This window comes from Oryzias latipes, chromosome 14, assembly GCF_053564925.1.
Source record: "Oryzias latipes strain Hd-rR chromosome 14, Olatipes_Hd-rR_3.1".
In the NCBI taxonomy this organism is placed as follows: domain Eukaryota; kingdom Metazoa; phylum Chordata; class Actinopteri; order Beloniformes; family Adrianichthyidae; genus Oryzias; species Oryzias latipes.
In genome coordinates, this window is record NC_136250.1 from 12312237 (window position 1) to 12331850 (window position 19614).

Consider the following 19614-nt stretch of genomic DNA (forward strand, 5'->3'; position numbering starts at 1 on the left):
TCCAACGAAAAACAGTTTTTAAATAATTTTATTTCTCTGTTAGATACCAAAATGAGTTCTTCAGTAGAATGCAGTGGTCGGGAGTTCAGAAGTGTCCTCTACAGATGATAAATGATTTGAAATCTATAATAACATCTCTGATTAATTAGGTCCCTTCAGTTGTGATACAACTTGAATTGATCCCTTGATGGGGAAATTGATTTGTTAAAAACTCCACAAACAATTTAAAAAAAATTACTATTAACCCTATAACATATTGTTTAATTCCAAATTGTTTAGAACTTTTGTTTAGAAATGATTCTTCTGGTTTGTAAGTTAAAGCCTCCTTCATATTACTTTACTGCCCTCTAGTGGCCACTTCCTACAACTACCACTTTGTTTAGATCCCTTTTCACTGAAAGGAGTAGTATTCAGAGTCAAACTTCCACATGATCTAAATCTGTTTTAATAACATTCATTTTTATGTACATTTTGTGTGACAACACTTCAGGATGAAGGATTCCTCTCAGAGGTGGATTCTGCAACATTCCAGATCAGAAAACGGAGACAAAGTCTATCAAGTTCAGATTAGACTTTTCTTATCACCGTCAAACCTTTTTCCACGTTTCTTCAGCTGCTTTACTTAGACTGGCAAAAAGTAAACGGTGATCCCAAAGTCCTCCTTGTACAGGTTCCATGTTTTTGGTTTGTGGGGGTTATCCAGTTCTTCTCTGGGAAAAAACAGCCTAAAGGTGGTGTAAAGAGAAAGCAAACGTTTAAGCCCCCCCTTAAAAAAAGGGAACTAATAAGGACAAGAAAAAGAAAACCTACTTATTATGCTCCACAAAAGAAGTATTGAACCAGAAGTAGAAGGGAACATCTTCATATCCTTTTGGAAGCCCCTGGTTGGGACAAAAGAAGTGCATCACACATCTGCAAGAGGGGCTTCTTTAGTTTATTTTTTTTTCTAAGTTGGAAAACTGCAAAAGCACTCACAGCACTCGACTCAAACATAACCTTCACATCCCCTTCAACCACAGGCCCGTTCTGCAGGCTGATGACGGCTGCATTGCTGCCTGCGTCAGGAAACACCTGGTCAGAATGAGCTGAAGTCAACCACTCAGGAAGATCGACACCAAACCAAATGAGTTGGCAGGTCTTACTGTGCAGTTTTCTTGTTGGGCACACACGCACTGAAATACCAGCTCCCCCCTCACGATTATCTTCACCTTCAGATCGCTGCCATCACCTCTACCCACACCTGGACGATGGAAAAACCCAGAAAATAAACAGATTAAGGAGCTGAATGCTGACACGACGGATGTGCTTTCTTACCTGCTATGGAGTGGATGCGAAGGCTTTTGATTCGGAGGCTTTGAGGTGGAGGCAGCTGTCTGTTGAACTTGTTCTTCATAACCTCGTAGTATCCAACATAACGACTCTGCAGTTTTACACAAACACCGGGAACACAGATTGAAATTTCAAATAAGTTAAGATTACACTTATCTGTTTTCTTATGACTAATTCTTAAATTTTAAACAAAAAAAAAAAGTGGTAGTAGTTGTGTCCAAAAGTCCCAAACTACCCCGACCTCTTTGCTAACTAAGATCCACACAGCAAAAACAGAGCTTGTAGAAATAAGACAAAATTCTTAGAGTTTGAAACATTTTCCTTCATTAATCATGAGATAAAAGAAGGTCTCCTACCAAGAATTCTTGTTTTAAGAGAAAAAAAATACAAACATGTTTTCTTAAACTAAGATTATTTGGATAATAAATAAAATTTCTTGATAAGATTAATTTAATAGACAGAAAATGAGACGATTGTTTTTTTTTTAAATCCTGTTGGTTTTTTCTTTTCTTTAAGTCTTTGTGGTGCAGGTCAGTTTCTCATGCCTCCCACCATTTTCTCCTTCATGTGAACATCTTTAGTCATCTTGTAAGGCGTTTGATGAATCAGTCAAGTGCGCAAAAACAAAAAAAAAAAGATTGACCTCACTCAAGAAATGAATCAGTGGAGGAAATGCAAAGTACACACTGCAAAAACTGAATCCTAAGAAAGTAAAAAGACTCTTGCTTCAGGAAAAAATGTCTTATTTTCTGTTTTGAAAGAAAAATAATCTTATCAAGAAAGTTTTTACAAAAGTAAAATTATCTTAGATTGAGAAAACATGTCTTATTGACTAGAATTTTTTCTTGAAAAGGAACTAAAAATCGTGTTTTTCGTACCTCATTGGCAGAATTTTTTTACTTTTTTTTTTTTTAAAGAAAAAATCTGCAAATGGGGTGAGAGCATTCAACTTATTTCTGTTTTTGCAGTGGAACATTTAGAAGACATTTTAAACTCCTGAAAATATTCACCACAACGTTATTTTTGAAAAAAAAAACAACTTGCATTGGGAGAAATCAAAAATATTACAAAAGTACTATTGTTTACTTCTAGAAAAGCAAAGGGATAAACTTGTGCATGTTCTTTAATGATTTTATGAGGCATCTTTGAAGACCTAATCCCATGAAAATCTTGTTTTTAGTGTTTTTAACATGTTCTAACAGTTTTCTGATGATGGGGGGCATATGTGTTGAAAACTAAGCTCAAAATTGCATTTTTGAGTTTTTCTTTATTCAAATCGTTTTGAATCAGGAGCAGATGAAAAAAAGCCGTTGGAAAACGAGCCTAAAAAAAAAAGTGGGTGGGGTCTGCCCCAACAGTCCCGCCTACAACTCAGGCAAATTTCTAAGGAACTCTGCTGCTCTGAACTGAAGAAACTATGTCCAAGAAATGATGGTTTTAATTTTTGGCTTAAAAAAAAAGGCAAAAATCATTAAAACACTTGGAATGCTTTGAAAATAGATCAAAAGATGATCGGAGAGGGTCTTTAATCTCGTCTTCCAAAGATCAAACCAATGGTTTTATTACAACAGTCTTCAGTGGTGGTCCCTAAAAAGCTGACCTGAGAGGGAGTCTCCACCCCTTGGAACTTAGAGCTCCGCGTCTTGTCCGTCCTCCTCTCCCCAAAATACTCAAGGCTGTCCTGTTTCCAAGCAGAAATCAGTGTCGACTTGTTTTCTCATGAATGAAGCTTTAAAAAAAATAAAATAAAGGTGTGAAAAGTACCTGTGCGCTCTCGAACTGGTCGCTGTCGATGAGCCAGGTGCAGACCATGGTGCCTGTGCGACCTGCAATACACAACGGGGTGGGATTCCTTGGCTCTAGCACTGAAGAGAATCACCTCCCTAGTAACGAGTAACCGTCACAATCACCTTTGCCTCCTTTACAGTGAATGGCGATGACGTTTTGGGGGTCAGCAGACATCCACTCCCTGACGCTCGCTGTGAATTTCAGCATATCCCTGAACCGGTGATAGGAAAAATCATTCCACTGGGAAGGCTTCAGCAACAATCATCATCATTTGTGATTATTTACGTGGAAAGTTTTAAAAAAATGAGGAAGATTTAAGGTTATTACTCCAAAGCAGGGACATTGTGGTCGTCAATGAAGACCCTTTCAACCCTGTAGTGGAAGTGCTGAGGGTCATAGCCTTTCTCACCTTTAAGTATGAAAGAATGTGTAGATTTTTATTTGTTGTTATTTTTATTTTTTTTTAATCAAAATGTAATAAAAAATTCAGCCAATATGATATGGAGAGAGGCTAACTCACTGCAAAGGTTAAAAACTTTGTAATGGCCTTCATGTTTAGTGTCCAGAAACCTGGCCACCTCCTGCACAGAGGGAGAAGAGCGGTTTAAAAAGATCACTGAAACACCATGAAGATCCAATTACTCTTGAAAAGTTCTGTCACATTCACCTTGATTGGATTTCTATAAAAGGCCTGCTTCCCAGAGGAGGGAAATGACATCGCTATGACACGATCTGCAATATAATCATATAGATAAATAATAAAAAGAATGTAAACACACAACTTTTCTTGTTTTTTTCAGTCACCGGCTCCTAAGATCCAATAAAAGCCCAATGGTGTCACGCCTACCTGTGACGTACGTCAGATCAAGGTCAAATCCATCCTTCTGGTAGCGCCTCTTGTTCTCAGAAATCTGAAAGAGAATAATCGGATTAGATTTGCGAAAACTCCATCATGTGACCTCGTTATGTTTTCCGCAGGCATCACCATCCTCCTGGTGACTTTCTCCAACTCCTTTTTCTGAGCTGCCAGTCGGAAAACCCTCACAAGGATTATTATCCTCAAGAAGCGAAAGAAGTTGACAACCCTGGTGAAGAAAAGAAGAAAAAATACTTGATTTAAGTTCTTTTTTCCCTCCCTAAAAATAACCATTTTGACATATGAGCATTGAGCTGGACTGCTCAACTGGACTGACACTTATTTACAGCGATGACACAGGCAAAAAGTAGAGCAGAGATCCGAAACCAGACATCAACAAATATTTGCGCTGACACAAATAACTGTAGATATAAGTCAGCACTTGCATCGTGCTGACACAATACACATGCACAGTAAACATGAACCTGAATGCAAAACAACCAAGCATCAGGGATAGTAAATAACTCCTTCTTCAAAGTATTAGATTCCAAAATTTTCGACAAGGTGTGCTGTGCATTATCAGGAATTAACGACTGACACGGGAGCCTGAAATCTCATCGGGTGGTCCACGAAGTGCGTTAATATCTGGTAGTAGACTCCTCAAAGGCCATCATCCCGCCAATATCATGGTAACTTACAAAAGAAATAAATGTTCAATCCATTTTTAGTTCTTTATTCTTGTTATTTCTTCAGTTTAAATTGCTTTTTCATGGCAACAGCTGAGCTGGTATCAACCTCGACGGCAGAAGGAAAGCGCTAAATAGATATATATCTCTCTAGAGATCCATCTATCTATCTATATATGCTGATCTTCACGATAGGTTTTTAGTTCAGAGAGAAAGTTCTGCTTATTTTTGTCAAGATGATGAAACAAAAGCTTGTTTTGAAGAAGCCAGCGCAGTGATATTGAATATTTAGGCCATGTGACCGCAACATCTTTCTAGGTGTACATTATGTAAGGGTTAATGGCCGACGAAGTATGCATTATCAGAAATTAGACTAGGTCCGGGTTAATACTCGATTCTGATTGGCTGCTGGGTGTGCGTTAAAAAAGGGATAACGCACAGGATAACCGCACGCCCTAAAAAGAAGTTAAAGAAGGTAAACGGGTCCTTCCGATTGGTCAAATGCATAAAGGGATTTATTTCATTTATTCAGTATTTCAGGCTGCCATGAGTTTGTTTTAGCACATTTAAGGTAACCATTTATTGCGATTTTCGCCGTCTTTTGCGGTATGCATATTGCACAGCTTAATGTCGCGATAACGGTAAATTTGCGGTATATTGTGCAGGCCTAATATATATATATATATATACTGATCATCACGATGGACTAAATAAAGCATCAGTTCAGAGAGAAAGTTCACCTCTTACCGTTTGTTTTCGTCCAGATGATGAAGCTAAAGGTTGTTTTAAAGAAGCCGGCGCAGTGATATAAAACATTTCAGCTATGTGACTGGAACTTCTTTTCAGGGCGTGCGGTTATCCTGTGCGTTATCCCTTTTTCAATGCACACCCAGCAGCCAATCAGAGTCGAGTATTCACCCAGACCATTGTCTAATTTCTGATAATGCATACTTCATCGGCCATTAACCCTTACTTAACGCACACCCAGCAGCCAATCAGAATCGAGTATTCACCCGGACTATGGTATAAATTAAGTTAATTAAAAAGAAAATCTCTCTTACACATTTTAGTTCACATGCAGAGTTTTTATTTTTTTTATGCCAGTTAGCCCAGCTAACTGAGCCAGCCGGCTAATAAACAAGCATCAAAAACACACCGACCTGGGAATGAGGCTGACACCCGACAGATCACTGAAGGTGTAGACCATGGTGACCACCAGCGTCAACACCACGACACAGGCATCTACGATGTTCAACTTGGAGCGGAAGTACACCTTGAAGCTAGGAGATAGTCAGGAGAGGTTTTACATCACTAAACCAGTCTTTTGCAATGTCCATTTAAATGCACTTAACTTTGAACCATGAAAGCAAAAAACAAAAAAGAATTTTTTTATAGAATTAAAAATAAGGTCAGATATGATGGGGTTAAGACTTTTTTTTTTTTTTAACATGTTGGGTGGTTACATATTACATAATTAGGACTGACAGAGACTGTACAAGCATTCCAGAGAGGAAGACATCTATTTCCTGAAGAGCTTCCTCTCAAAAACTTCCTGTTGAACAGCTCATCTCTGACTTTTTGCTGACAGGACATGGAGAGTGTTTGCCAATTGTCCTGGTCTCACTCACTCTGAGCTTTTGCTCGTAAAACTCAAGTCAAACATTTGTTTGCCAAACCAAAGACAAAAAAGTCTACTTCATCTAAGAATTGTTACTTTTATCAGAAGTTGGAGTTTGACCTAAATTTCCCAATTTTTTAAAAGACTTTTTGAGGCCTTTCGCGGTATTTGTTCCCACCTACCCTTCCACATAGACTCGCAGGAGGACATCAGCCAGGAAGAAAAAGGAGATGCTGAGGGAGACGGCTTCCAAAGCCTTTGCAACCTCTCTGCTCTTAGAGGCCAACGAGAAGTCCACAATCACAAGAACGAAGTCCACGATGATCAGCACCACTCCAAAGAGGCTGAGGAAAATGCTTCTATGAGTACATTTACACTTCCAGGAGAGGATCCATTTGACAAAAGAAAAACAAAAAAAAACGACTCACCGAAATCCAAATGACATGACAAACGGAGTTATCGCTCTCTGGATGTTGCTACACACAAAAAAAAGGAGGATTGGGGTTTTTGAGGATTCTGAGAGATTTCTGCAAATGTGCTTTTGAAGGAATATTCTCACTGATAAAGAGTGTCTGGGAGTGCACTCTCCTCCTTTCCATTATCGATCTCCACTTTTGCATCTTCCATCTTTGCAACGTTTCTGACCATCATTTAAAAAAATAAAAGATTTTTTTTTTATTGTAATACTTTAGATAACAGACTCATAAAGATCACACTTAAGAACCCCCTTTTTTCCCCCCCCAAAACGTTTGTCTCTCACCCATTCACTCCTGCATCTGACCCTGGCTGGAAGTGGACAGACATGATCAGCTATTTAAAAAGTGGTCCTCCTTCAATCTGATGGCAGGAAGCGCAACCGTCTAAATAAAAGTAGTCACACTTTGTACAACACAAGTCTAGCTACTAAAAGTTTGTCCATTTCTTCTGTCCAGCACATCAGTTTGATTGGTATTTTCAAAATTAAAGCTCTGGCATTTCAAATTAAAAGCACCTAGAGCAAGTGAGACATTTAAAAAGAGCAAGAAAAGCTGCAGCCGGTTTAACACTGACCTTGATCGATGGAAAGCATCTATTGCCGTCTATTTCCACTCGGGTTGTGTTCAATGATGAGTCAACGGCCAAACCGTAGCGACACTTGGACCGAACGCCCCTTAGTTTCAGAAACTCATTCTCGAAATTATACGACACTTCGTCTTGTGACTTCTTTAAGAACTATGAAAGACGGTGCAAAGGTTAACCTACTGGATTTTTTACCCCTCCCGTATCCCTTCACTTTTTTCTCGTCGTTTCCCCCTCTCTTTTTATCTTCTGCTTTTTCTGCAAACGCAGTGGTTTTTCAGACTTCCTGGAATAAAAAGGCGCTGTCCGTTTTTTCTCTCTCGCCATTTCTTGTTTATCTTTCCCCTTCAGTCCACATCCACGTTCACGCCGTTTCACACCAAAACAAGCTTGTAGGAGAAAATCAAGGGTAAATCAAGGTACCTGAAAGTTGGAGAATGTCTGAGCAGTCTGCAGCCCGCCTCCTCCTCCAGTCCTGCATCTGGTTTTAATTGAGCCTCTGCAGCAAAAGACGTGCAATCAGAACAAAAGGAGAACCCCCCCCCCCCCCTTTTTTTTAAACATTCTTAAAACTTTTTTTCGCTGGATCATAGATGACCTAGATCGTTTACAAAAATAAAAAAGGCGATTTTTGATTCTCTTCTTTTTTCTCGGACATAAAAACTTTATTTTGAAGTTGCAGGTAATTCGTGCTTAGTATTGTTTCCAGTCTGTGCAGATTAGTGATGAGAAGAATCCCCTCATCTGCAAACAAAATTAAAACATAAAAAAAGTACTTTTTATTTACTTCTAAACAACCCAACCAAAATCATTTACAGAAGGCAACTTAGGAAAAAAATAGGAAATGTTCTTAGTCAGAAAGCTGTATTTTGAAGTTGTAGTTGATTCAAGCTTCAGTGTTGTTTCCAGTTTGTACAGTTTCAATATATAGTGGTTTAAAAAAGTGCACTATAAAATAAAAAAACAATTGTTTCTTTTCACCTGTCTTTCCCCATGGACTGAGGATGGTGGACACTGAAATAACCCAATGAGACATTTGCTCATAGAGCAAAGCGTCTAGCAGTAAAAGTACAAAGCAGTTGTTGAAATGACTGTGGTCTTAAATAATTGTCTACTTTTCACCCGAGATTTAAATATCCTATTAAAATTGGCTGAAAGTGTGGACCCTGGGGTATCTATACAAATTTCACATTTGGCATGTGATATTTGTATAGAAGTAACCTCAAATTTTTGTCATGTTAGAGACAAATAAATAATATAAGAACCCTATTTTATTTCAAAAAGTCTGTAAACAAAGGCTTAATGATGTGGGTTTTTCTTTTTTCACCTGTAGCAACAGTTGCTATTTATAATCTTGTCTTAAAATAAGGAAATGTCTCATTTTTTGTCCATGTGGATGTTTGTTAACAAGTCTTCTTACTAATAACACACAAATACCCTCATCCAGTGATTTTTAACAGGAAATGTCAGCAGTTTCCTAAACAAATATTTACTTTTCCCAGCCTGCGATTTGTTTCCTCTATTTTGGAGTCTTTATCTAAATGTGATGGTAGCAACAAAAAGGGTTTGTTATGTTTTGTGATTTTTCAGATTTTGGTTTGAATAAAACCACGTCAAACAAAGCAAATAAATAAATTATTTATTATTATACAAGGAAAATGTGGCTTTAAAAAAAAACAAAACTATTGTCTGACTTTTTTTATCAAAAATCTTTGTAAAAAAAACTGAGCTCCGACAGTCAGCTTTGTTGGACAAATATGCCAGGAATGAGCTCTGACTGTGTTTTTGTCCATGGAAGCTTCAGCAGCTCCGAGATCAGAAACAGTCTTGAAACTCTGAGCTGCTTTCCGAAGAAGAGACGTTTCAAACTGTTCTGAATTCAGGGCTTAGCAAAGATTGTTCAAGCCTGAATCATCTAATGTGGACCATGCAGAACTGACCCACACAATAAATCTAAAACTGACGCACTTAGGAGGATCTGAACACTGAAACATCACACAGAGAGAAGTGGGGTGGACTGATGGTAGGTCTGGAAGTTTTCTATTCTTTACTTCACTGGTTGGTATCACATTTTGAGAAAATATCTTTTGATATTTTTCAGAGAAATATGGCTGTGATAGGATTTATCAAGAAAGTCATGTTGGCGTGGCTGTTGCTGTTTCTGTTGTGCACAACTGCGGCGTCTTTTGCACAACTGCCCGTATGTGCACTTTGTGTTTTACTGCCAGTCTGTATTTCTGTGTATGGAAGCTAAAAAAACACATGTTGATAAAAAAAACTATACACATTAAAGCCCAAATAAAATATGTTAATTTGTAAAAATATATACTTTTACATTGTAAATGAGTTGAAGAATTGTACTTTATAAAGTGATTGATATAAAATAGGACCAAAATTCAGTTTAGAACACCAAAAAAAAGTAAAAATTTAAATTAAACAATTCCATGGACAAAATTCTAGAGTTTATTGTTGAAATATCATCAAGTCAAAGCACAAAACATGGCAACATGAAAAATGAATGCATAAAATACTGTGCATGATTCCAAAATCTAAAGTTTCAAATGAACCATTTGTCAAACAGCTAAAATAAATACACATATACATTTTTATTTATACTTTCAATTTAAAGATAAAATGAAAAAGTAAAAATCATTTAAACATATGTATTTTGCATTAAGGATTGAAAAATGCAGCATGACAAAACACCTTAAAGTAAAATTTAAAAAGCTTAATTTGGACATGTCTCTTTAACAAATTAATTAAAAGATTCAGTTTTAGATAAATATTTGTTTTGTCATTTGTTGCTGCCACCAAAAATATTAATTTGTAATTTTTTTCCTTTGTTTTTATGCCTCTGTAATCAAATTTAATCATGTTCTTTTTTTATGGACTCGGTGTGTTTTTAAGGTAAAAGACTCATGCTGGCCAAAGATTTCCATCCTGAAGAGCAACATAAAGAAGCTGGAGTTCAAGCTCCTGATTAGCACTTGGCAGGTTGAGCACCTGCAGAAGCACAAATACTTTAAACCTTCTCAACCTGCTGAGGCTACTGGGAAATCTCCAATTGATTCTGTCTCTGGCGCCAACCTCAGCAACAGCTTGGATAAGACACAGATGAACCGCCTTCCAGTAGCTGGTAACTTAATCGTCCATGATACAGGTAGGACATGTGAAGGTATTTGACCTACTGTTTGATTGTCTGAACTATAGAAATGATGGAAAGCTACCTCAAAGGGTGTTCTGTTTGGTTCTTTCTAGACTGTTCTGAAATATTTGACAGACTGAGACCACCCAGTGGTTTCTACCGTATCAGACCCAAACTACACCAGGAGCCGTTTTTGGTATACTGTGACATGGAAGATGGAGGAGGGTGGACGGTGTTTCAGAGACGTCGGCATGGGAGAGTTGACTTCAACAGGTACTCCAACAATAGAAAAAGTCCCCCAGCTTACAGCACACATGGTGACTTAACGCTAGAGGGTAAACTGTGGACCCTGGGGTGCCTAGAACAGACAAGCCACCCATGTAGGGAAGGAATGGAGGAAAGGAAATCCCACCTCAATTTAGCCAAAATAATAAAACCATATCTTGTCGACAGAATTTATGCAAAGCGGAAGAAGTTGATCAGAAATTCGCCTCTGAGTTGGCAAAAAGAAAAACAACCCGGCCCTCTTCCCCTCCCCCTCTCTGAGAGCTCTCTGTTCACATGCTCTCCCACTAGCTTACAGCCCCTCACATCTCCGATCTCACAGTACAACAAAAATGGCGAGCCATATTGAAGCTACCCAGAAACACATAAGTAATTTAAATGTAACAATTTAACAGTGCTGTAACTTTTGAGCTGGAAACCTTATAAAGTAGCCATTTTCCAAAAAAATGTTGCCCCCTAGACTTAATCACCTGCTAAGCTTTTTCTGATTTTCATATAGAAAGGGAGATTTCTTATAAAGTCAACACATTTCAAGTAGAACATGAGTGTGATTTTTATTTCAGAGACTGGGTGGATTACAGAGACGGCTTTGGTGACTTCAAGCTGTGGAATGATGAGTTCTGGCTCGGGAATGAGCACATACACTCTCTCCTCCTAGAAGGTCCTCCTCCACAAATAAATATGTTCTTACATCTCCTATACTTTTCAAGAAGTCTGCATTTGGTTGGTTATTTCTCCAAAATATACTGATCATCTCTTTATTTGTTCTACAGGTAGGAACCTTGTGAAGATTGATCTCATGGACTGGGATGGTCACAAAAACCATGCATATTATGAGAACTTTAGGATCACCAATGAGGCTGTAGGAAAAACACATTTGTATCTTTTTTTTTGGCTTGAATGAATTTTTTTTTTTTTTTACTAACACTCCCTGTGTTTTCTCTCTCCAGGATAAGTATCGTCTCCAGTATGGGAGGTACAGTGGGAAAGCAGGGGATGCTTTAACTGGTGTGGGGGGGATGGTGGAGCAGTGGTCGTCCTGCCTCAACAGCATGCAGTTTAGCACCAGAGATCAGGTAAAAAACAAACAAACTTTTTTACAAAAAAACATTTAAACTCCGTCCACTTGCTTTTATAGTACATATAATGACTTTTGTCAATGATTGACAGGATAATGACCGCTTCCTTCAGGGGAGTTGTGCCCAGGAGAATGAGGGAGGATGGTGGTTCAACAGGTAGTACTTTTTTTTTTTAACTCTGTGCTGCACCACTTTAACACAAGTTTCTGTGCTGGATTTATTTGGAAAACTTTTTCAATTGTTAACCCACAGATGCCACGCAGCCAATCTGAATGGAAAGTTCTACCATAAAGGGAAGTACAAAGCCCAGTATGACAACGGCGTCGTGTGGGGGACCTGGAAAGGTCTCTGGTACTCGCTTAGACACACTACCATGAAGGTGCGGCCCCTGCTTTTCCTGGACTCTGTTGGAAGTGGACTAGGAGAAATTTAAATCTTCAAAACTGTATTTGAGGGTAAAAAAAAGAAAAGTTTGATGCTTTATGTTTTGATTTCTCCCGTTCTTTGTCTGAACATTTAACCATTTTATCAAAAATATAGTATCTTTGTTTGCAACTCATCCAACTAAACCATTTCCTTCTATAAGAGAATATTACTCTGATATTAAAGAAGCAGGATTTCAGCAACACTTTCTCATAAATGTCTGCTGGAGCCTTTAATACTTCATCATTATATTCTGTGAGCATTTTAGAGAACTCATGGGTTTAAAAACACAGATTTATTTGAGGATCATAGCGACTCTTCAATAAGTGACAACAAAGCACAATTTCAGGATAAATGAGACTTTTTGTGACATTAAAGTGTCTCCCATTCGATTTATATGTTTTAAAGTAGACCCATGCTGGAGCGAGATTGTCTAAGATGTGTATGTATAAATTAGTGATGGTCTTACAAATGATAGTTTATTGCAAAAACTTTCAAACAATGACAAAGAAATATATTTTTTGAGTATTTGCCCTCTTATCTCAAGATTCAGATTCCTGGGAAACAGCTTAGTTGTTTTTTTCTTTTCTGATGCTGCGCCTCAAATCTATGATCTACTACTCCTCCTCCTGCACAAACACAGGACTCAGATCCAAGTCCAGCATCCTCTGTTCTGCCTCACTCAGCCTGTAGGGGGAGCCACCACTGTGGTCTTCAGAGATTGGCAGGGAGCGGCAGCGGCCTTTCCTCTGCTCCGAGGAAGACAGATTAAAACTGGAGCTGCGCTTGCATGCCCTGGCTCCAGAGCAGGACTGAGCTTCTTTCAACTTCCGAGCTAAGATGTTCCTCTGAATAGGAGAAGGGCCACGCCGGTTCCAGTTCTGCTCTGCCCGCTCAACTTGATCTACGCTCAGATGGTTGGTTCCATGAGACTTGGTCGGCTTTGATGCTGGACCCCTGATTCCTGAAACTGAGTCTCTGCTGCCATCTGCTGGCTCACCACCCTTTTTCCTTTCCCCGGTGCCACAGAAGTCGACATTCTCAGACGCTGGCAAAGTGTTTGTGTTTGTTCCAGTGTGTTTGCGCTCAGGATTGTGAGAAGACACCGCTGATTGAAGCCAGGACTTTTTTTGGTCACTTCTATAGGTATTGCCTCTAGTCCACTCTGAAACTCCATTTTCTGGGATGGGATAAGGGCGGTGAGGGTGTCTCTCCCATCCTCCTTTGCTCCAAGAACTCCCTTCTGGGAGAGTCCGAAATCCCACCTGCAAACCACACATTTCAATTGAAATAACTCATATTAAAATGCCAAAAAGCCCAATTTGATTAAAATCCTATTACATAAAATAAGTGGAAAAAAAGATATATGAATGAGGAGGGCTAACCTGGGTCATGCTCCTTTCTCTGAAGTGTCTGGACTGAGCTGAAGATGCTGCATAAAATTTGGTGTCACTAAAACTGGACGTTCGCCTGAAGGTTGGATTCTTAATGCTTTCTGCATCTCCTCCTCCTCCTACCATGAGGCCCACTGGTGCACTTCTTCCCACCATCTCAACCCAGTCAGCTGTGCGGTCATGCCACTTTGAGTTCCCTCTGCTGCTGCGAGCAGAAACCGGAGGACCCGGGGCCAGCCCCGCCTTCGGGCTCAGCCTATCAGGTGTGATCCTTGAAGATTGTGCTGGCAGCTTGGACAATGGGGTTGCGATGCAAACATGGTCATCATTATCCTGCAGACTCAGCGGTAAGGTGGACTGAGCCAATTCAGCATGTGAGAGAACGGAGGAGCTGTTGGGAGACTTTTCCACCACGGTGTCGTGAACTGGGCTTGAAGAGACATGGTACAGCTGAGTAGCTTCTTTTAAACCCTTCTTCTTCATTTCCTTTAACTGTTGTTGAGCCAGTTTGTACCTTTGGCGACAACAGAATTTCATTTACCAAGACTTTTAACAATAAAAGTACCACAGTTAAAGTCCCACTCCGATTATCTATTCTAAAAGCGTTTCCAGTGATCTTTTAATAATGATCATGCCTTTTTTAGCCAATGTAAAAAAATATGTCATTTTCTAAGACATAGTTTCTGCTGAGCAGCAGGAGTTTTATTAGAAATTTGCCTCTTAGTTGTGGGCAGTATTAGTAGCACAAAGTAAGTCCACCCTTACTTCCCATTATCCATCTGTTTACATGCTCTCCCACTAGCTTACAGCTCCTCACAACCCCAACCTAATATTACAGCTGCAACAAAAATTGCGAGCAAAATTATAAAATATTGTAACATATTACATCACAAATACGCTCTAATTTAAGCTGCATTTTTTTTGTCTACTCCTGATTCAGAAAGAATTGAATAAAGAAATAATCAGAACTGCAACTTTAAGCTTAATTTTCCTTATCAATCATCAGAAAAAACTACAAAATCATGTTAAAAACAACAAAGAAAAGCTATTTTCGTTGGAGTGGTTTAAAAAAAATAAATCAAAACGTACCCAAACACTGATGGCAACACCTTCTGACCTGTAGGAGAAAGTCTTTCTGGGTCTTGGGGAAGTGGCAGCACCAGTGTCGGTGAGAGAGGCTGACTTCCCCGGTAATTGGCGTCTGCTGGAACAGCCACGCCCCCCGAGGAGCCGGGACAGTCCGACAGGCTGGGTCTTTGGAGGCTGTGGCCACAGATCGAGGCCTCGTCCGATAACTTGCGCCCGCCGGGGGAATGAATGGAGCCTCTGCGCACTGAGCTGCACTGTGGGGTCTGACAAAACCTTCGCCACACAGTCACCACCACAGTCGCCATGATGACAGACAAGCAGAGGGAAATGCCAAGGACCACTATCATGTTACCGCCAAGGAAACTGACTCCAACTGGCACAGGGGGGGGAGAAGGGGATGGGGAAGGGGACACTAAAAAAATAAGGAGATATATTTGACTTCCTTTGTAATTTGATTTAAAAAAAAAGCAATTTATTTAAGTATTTTGTAGGATACTAAGTTATGTCTGAAGAATATAAATACAAAACAATGTATAATTGGCGATGGTATAGATACTGAAAAAAAAGAACTGACCAACACAGTCCTCCAAAGAACACAGGGATTGTTCCTTTATCATTCCACTGCACTGCAGTCCTCGCACACCGGAGGGAAGCAAACACTCACGAACGCGTTCCCTCACTGCTTCTCCACAGCTCGCACTGCACACGCTCCATGGTTGCCAAGGCCCCCATTGTTCTGCCGGTGACAGCCAAAAAATGTTAAACGTTAACAAAAACAAAAAGGTGATGGGCAAAGACAAAAAAGTTAAAGGTCATGATGGTTCTGCTCTGAATAAAACTCTTGAATATAATTTTTTCTTTTGAAAAGTGTCGTCAAGAAGCTGACTATGGGGTCAGTCAAGATCAGTTAAAAGTGAAAAATAGACAATAAATTGAAAATTTGTAAACTGTTTTTAACTCAAAAGTTCACATCATAGTCTTAAAAGGAATATTGAACATGTACTTTTTAAAAATTTAAAAGAATACATTTTTTTAATTACAAGAAATAATTAAAACTTGAACTAAAACAAACAATTGACCTTCAACAGTTTCCTGATGGAAAGAAAAGTTATTTGTAACAACTGCTGTTTTGTATTTTTAACTTTTGTTTTTTTATGTTTTATTCACTTTCAGTCCTTTCTTTACTTTATTTAACAGTTTCAATTTAAACTTTTTGTTTTCAAGTTGGTTTTGAGCCCATTGGCTACTGGGACATAATAAACATAGAGAAAAAGGTTTCGGGGACATTATGTTTTCCCTCCTCTGATGTACCAAACTTTGGAAAAGCATTACTACTACTGTGCGCCAACTCAGAGGAGCAGAAATGTCGATACTATAACCTCTGTCACTCGATGACCATCAGGTTCCGGTAGCCAATATGTTCAAAGCTGCACCTCCATATAAAACAAAGCTATGGTTTTTGTTTTTCAAAATTTTAATATTTCTTTCAAGATATGTAAGATGTACTTGCGAGTTACAATGTCTGTTTTTCAAATTTACAATCTGGTTTTTCAATCACTTGAAGCTGATCCTGATTTTCCCCCATAGCTGACATTTGTTGAATGTGATTGTGTCTGTCTGATAAATCTCACCTGTACTCCTATAAACCACCAGACAAGTCTGTGCAGGACTCGGGGAGCGACTGAAGTTGAAGACAAAGCGAAAGCAGTACTTGCTCTTCCCCGGGTGGAACACGGAGCAGTTGAATTCTGTCTCATTCTCTCCTTGAGTCAGCCAGTTGAAAGCCAGAGGAGGAGAGGACGATTTTTCTGCTCCCGACCCCGCCCCTGCAGAAGAAACCGCCATGCCCCTTTTACCGGGTGCATCGCTGTACAGCAAGACCTTCCCGCTGATGTGAGCACACGGTGGGGTTATCATTTTAACCGTCATCGTCCCCACACAACCACTCTTGTATGCATTGGCGTTCTCCACCAGCAGCTTATAGAAGAATATACGGGACAGGTAAAGAGGTTCAGTGCTTTTCACTTCCTGTGCTGTGTGAGGAGATCGCAGAGTCACCCTTATGAAGTCCTTCTCTGTGAATGGGAAGGCGCAGGAAAAGTCAATGATTTGGGAACGTAGGGCTTTGATTGGGCGCTGTACGCGTGCTCGAATCTTGTCGATGCTGTTACGTCCTATCTGGTTGTACTCCATGTAGGTGACCTCTAAGAGGAGGACATCCTTATTGGAGCTGGAGCAAGCCTGAAAGTGTTCATTCATTGATATTCCAACCTATGGAGACAACAGCTGGTTAGTTTTACGATAATGACTTTTCGAATAGAGACCCAAATGTGGGTTTGAATCATTGACTGTATATAAGAACTGGACTGAGTGACCCCTCCCCCCCAAATAAAAAAATCCATAGAATTCTGTAGAGAAATAAACAGCTATTACTTAGTTATTGTATTTGTCAGAATAGCTGCTCTTTCTCGATTATGGAATTGTAGATTTGGACAGCTCTACAAATGGTGAATGCCCTATATGGTGCACTATGTAGAGTAATGAAGGAATTCTAACACAGTAAGTCATTTTTTATGGATGACATCACACTCACTCGCTCCAGTTCTCTTTTAAAGTCAATGGTTCAAATTGATCCTCCCCTTGGTCTCACCTGAAAAGAGTCAGAGCGGTTTGCTGCTCTCTCCACAGCAATGTGAAAGGTAGGCCACTGAACTTCCAGTTCTGAACTCCACCACCAGGTGAGGCTCTCTACGCTTACGCCATCCGTTTCATTGGCATGGAAAGCAGGGGTGATGGAGGTCTGCCTGAGCAGGAACCGGAAAGTTCCCGCATACAGGAAGCAGGAACAATTGAACTCCACCCTACCGACCGGTTGGTTGCTGGGAAGAGTCCTGGTCAGAAGGGTTGCGTTGGTTCCCATGTCGACAAGGGAAAGACTCAAGTTACTCACGATGCTACTGTTGGATTTTGTGCTGAAGTCCACAAATACGCTGCCGTTGCTAAGGGCAACATGGAATGATGGCCAGATACTGAGTCTTGCAAAAGCTACAAGAAAAACACAAACATGCAACATTAGATCAAACATTTGGTCCATTGTTAGCTATTTTGCTATTTAGTAACAATTTTAATGCTTATTTCTAAAATGTGTTCTTATAAGAAAGCTATTGATTATCTTAAAAAAATGTGTCTAAGTTTGTTTTGTTGTTTTTAAAGTTTGAAAATAAAATATAGGGGCTTTCAGTTACAGCTGACATTTTTACAGATATGTGACAAACATCATTTAACCACATGATACTCATTTTGCAGACTTATGTTTTCATATATTTAGAATATATAAATAACCTGTCTGTCGCAGATCAGCACTTACAGCCAGATAGTTATAAATTGAATATAAACATTTCCTAAAGATAAGAAAGAAATGCATTTTCAAACATCTCACCGAACTCACCATATCCCAGCAGTGTCAAGAGGAAGGGCAGTGGTGAAACAGCCTGTGGCATTCCGGTGTTTGTGCCTCTTTTTTATTCCACACCTCATGACCGTCTTATTCCACCATCCCTCTCCTTCACGCATTGGAGGTTAGATCATTAAAAGAAAAGAAAAATCACCAGCAAAGTCCAGAAAAGGAGACACAAAAACAGCGATTTGTGATAGCAGTAAGCAGAGAAGACATGTTTTCCTCTGGGTAAGCATCAACAAGTATGAGTTTTCTGGATTTATAGGTGCGTCTTCCTCTTCCTCCCATGATCACAATGGGTGCAAGGATCTGCCGTCATTACTCAAGCAAGGTTGCACTGGAGGGCTTTGTTCTGACTAAGCAGACAACACTTTGTGATTTCCCTCAAGTCTTTTGCTTCTTTGGAAATAATTTATGAATAATTCAACATTATTTCATGTCAGATTATTAATTTGTGATTTCAAAAAAAAAAAAAAAACAGGTCTGTCTTGAAAAAATGTTTTCTTTTTTTCTGATTGTTAAAAGAACTTTATTCAAAAGTGTTGAACATGTGTCTGTATTGACACTCATGTATGACAGAACGTCTCCATTTTCAATATTGAATAAATAGGAACCACTGGAATGTGTCTTGTCTTGGTACATTCCACCTTACAGGTTCACCCTCTTAAACTATTGTGTTGCTTAAGCCAGAAAATTACAAAATAAAGTTAAAACTTGAACATTTAAGGTAAGGTAACACATAAGGTAAATTTCTACCATTCCCCCCCAACATTATTTGCTTGTTGATCAAAAATTTGCTGGTCAAAAAGTTGCTTGCAGTTTTTTGTAACAGAAGTAGTAAAATATATTGCACTATTGTTTAATTAAAAAAAAAAAAACAAAAAAACATTTAACTCTTAAAATTAAAAACAATAACTGCTCTACGTGGGTCCTTTTTTGCATACCACTTTTCATACACTGAAACAGTTGTACATGCTTTGCATAAATTAGTTGCAAAAATCAGATAAAAATTGTGATATTCTCAAGCGCGCGTGAATCTAAACACTGAAATCAACTGCGCGTGCCGCCTGTTTACTTACGTATCTTTTATTGATTTGACGAATTAAAAAGAATTATTCTCCCCTTGAAGTCCCTCCTCGTTTAATGCAATTTCTATCATTTTTAAAGAGCCACATAACTGCTTCTGTCGCAAAGACTCTTCGGTTTCCAGGCGCGCGCATGACAGCGCGTGCTATCAAGTTCCGCTCCAACTCACTGAACAGTCTGCTGAGAACTCTGGCAAATTTCCTGCAATCTGACGTCTTCTCGTCCCAAAATATTGATGGGGGAAAAGTGAAATTGTTCTTGAAACGATTGTTCTAAAAAAAAAGAGCATTCCAATGTAATTCGTATTTTCTAAAAGAAAT

At 39.2% G+C, this 19614-nt stretch overlaps 3 protein-coding genes across 10 annotated transcripts; 1 reads left to right on the forward strand and 2 right to left on the reverse strand.

Annotated features, from left to right (window-relative positions):
• Positions 1-10: 10 nt before the first annotated feature.
• On the reverse strand, positions 11-7878 carry tpte (transmembrane phosphatase with tensin homology). Of its 7 annotated transcripts, none has more exons than XR_909975.3 (19): positions 7328-7754; positions 7038-7114; positions 6837-6917; positions 6706-6753; positions 6460-6621; positions 5820-5939; positions 4103-4202; positions 3965-4028; positions 3785-3849; positions 3638-3698; positions 3445-3526; positions 3240-3328; positions 3094-3155; positions 2930-3010; positions 1315-1420; positions 1143-1240; positions 976-1055; positions 811-881; positions 11-725 (listed from the first exon to the last, which is right to left on the reverse strand). XR_909975.3 is itself a non-coding variant. In XM_004076220.4 (19 exons), the coding sequence occupies exons 2-19, from the start codon at positions 7079-7081 to the stop codon at positions 623-625; spliced, it is 1533 nt and encodes a 510-aa protein (XP_004076268.1). In that variant the 5' UTR covers positions 7082-7114; positions 7328-7754; the 3' UTR covers positions 11-622. The 7 variants fall into 7 exon arrangements, 5 of the variants coding, with proteins under 5 accessions (XP_004076268.1, XP_020564480.1, XP_011481644.1 ...); XM_004076220.4 differs by having other exon boundaries at positions 976-1071; XM_020708821.3 differs by having other exon boundaries at positions 976-1071; positions 7038-7137; positions 7328-7607.
• Positions 7879-9218: 1340 nt separating this feature from the next.
• Positions 9219-12675, forward strand: fgl1b (fibrinogen like 1B). The gene is made up of 9 exons (XM_004076221.5): positions 9219-9359; positions 9438-9536; positions 10244-10496; positions 10595-10754; positions 11330-11427; positions 11540-11628; positions 11717-11842; positions 11937-12001; positions 12098-12675. Exons 1-9 carry the CDS (start codon positions 9357-9359, stop codon positions 12276-12278), a joined length of 1074 nt encoding a protein of 357 aa, XP_004076269.1. The 5' UTR covers positions 9219-9356; the 3' UTR covers positions 12279-12675.
• Positions 12549-19464, reverse strand: thsd1 (thrombospondin, type I, domain containing 1). 2 transcript variants are annotated; one of them, XM_020708822.3, is made up of 8 exons: positions 19288-19464; positions 18200-18314; positions 17402-17796; positions 16383-17022; positions 15326-15487; positions 14752-15163; positions 13654-14092; positions 12549-13533 (listed from the first exon to the last, which is right to left on the reverse strand). In XM_020708822.3, exons 2-8 carry the CDS (start codon positions 18249-18251, stop codon positions 12886-12888), a joined length of 2748 nt encoding a protein of 915 aa, XP_020564481.1. In that variant the 5' UTR covers positions 18252-18314; positions 19288-19464; the 3' UTR covers positions 12549-12885. The 2 variants fall into 2 exon arrangements, with proteins under 2 accessions (XP_020564481.1, XP_011481647.1); XM_011483345.4 differs by having other exon boundaries at positions 13654-14176.
• Between the last annotated feature and the right edge of the window lie 150 nt (positions 19465-19614).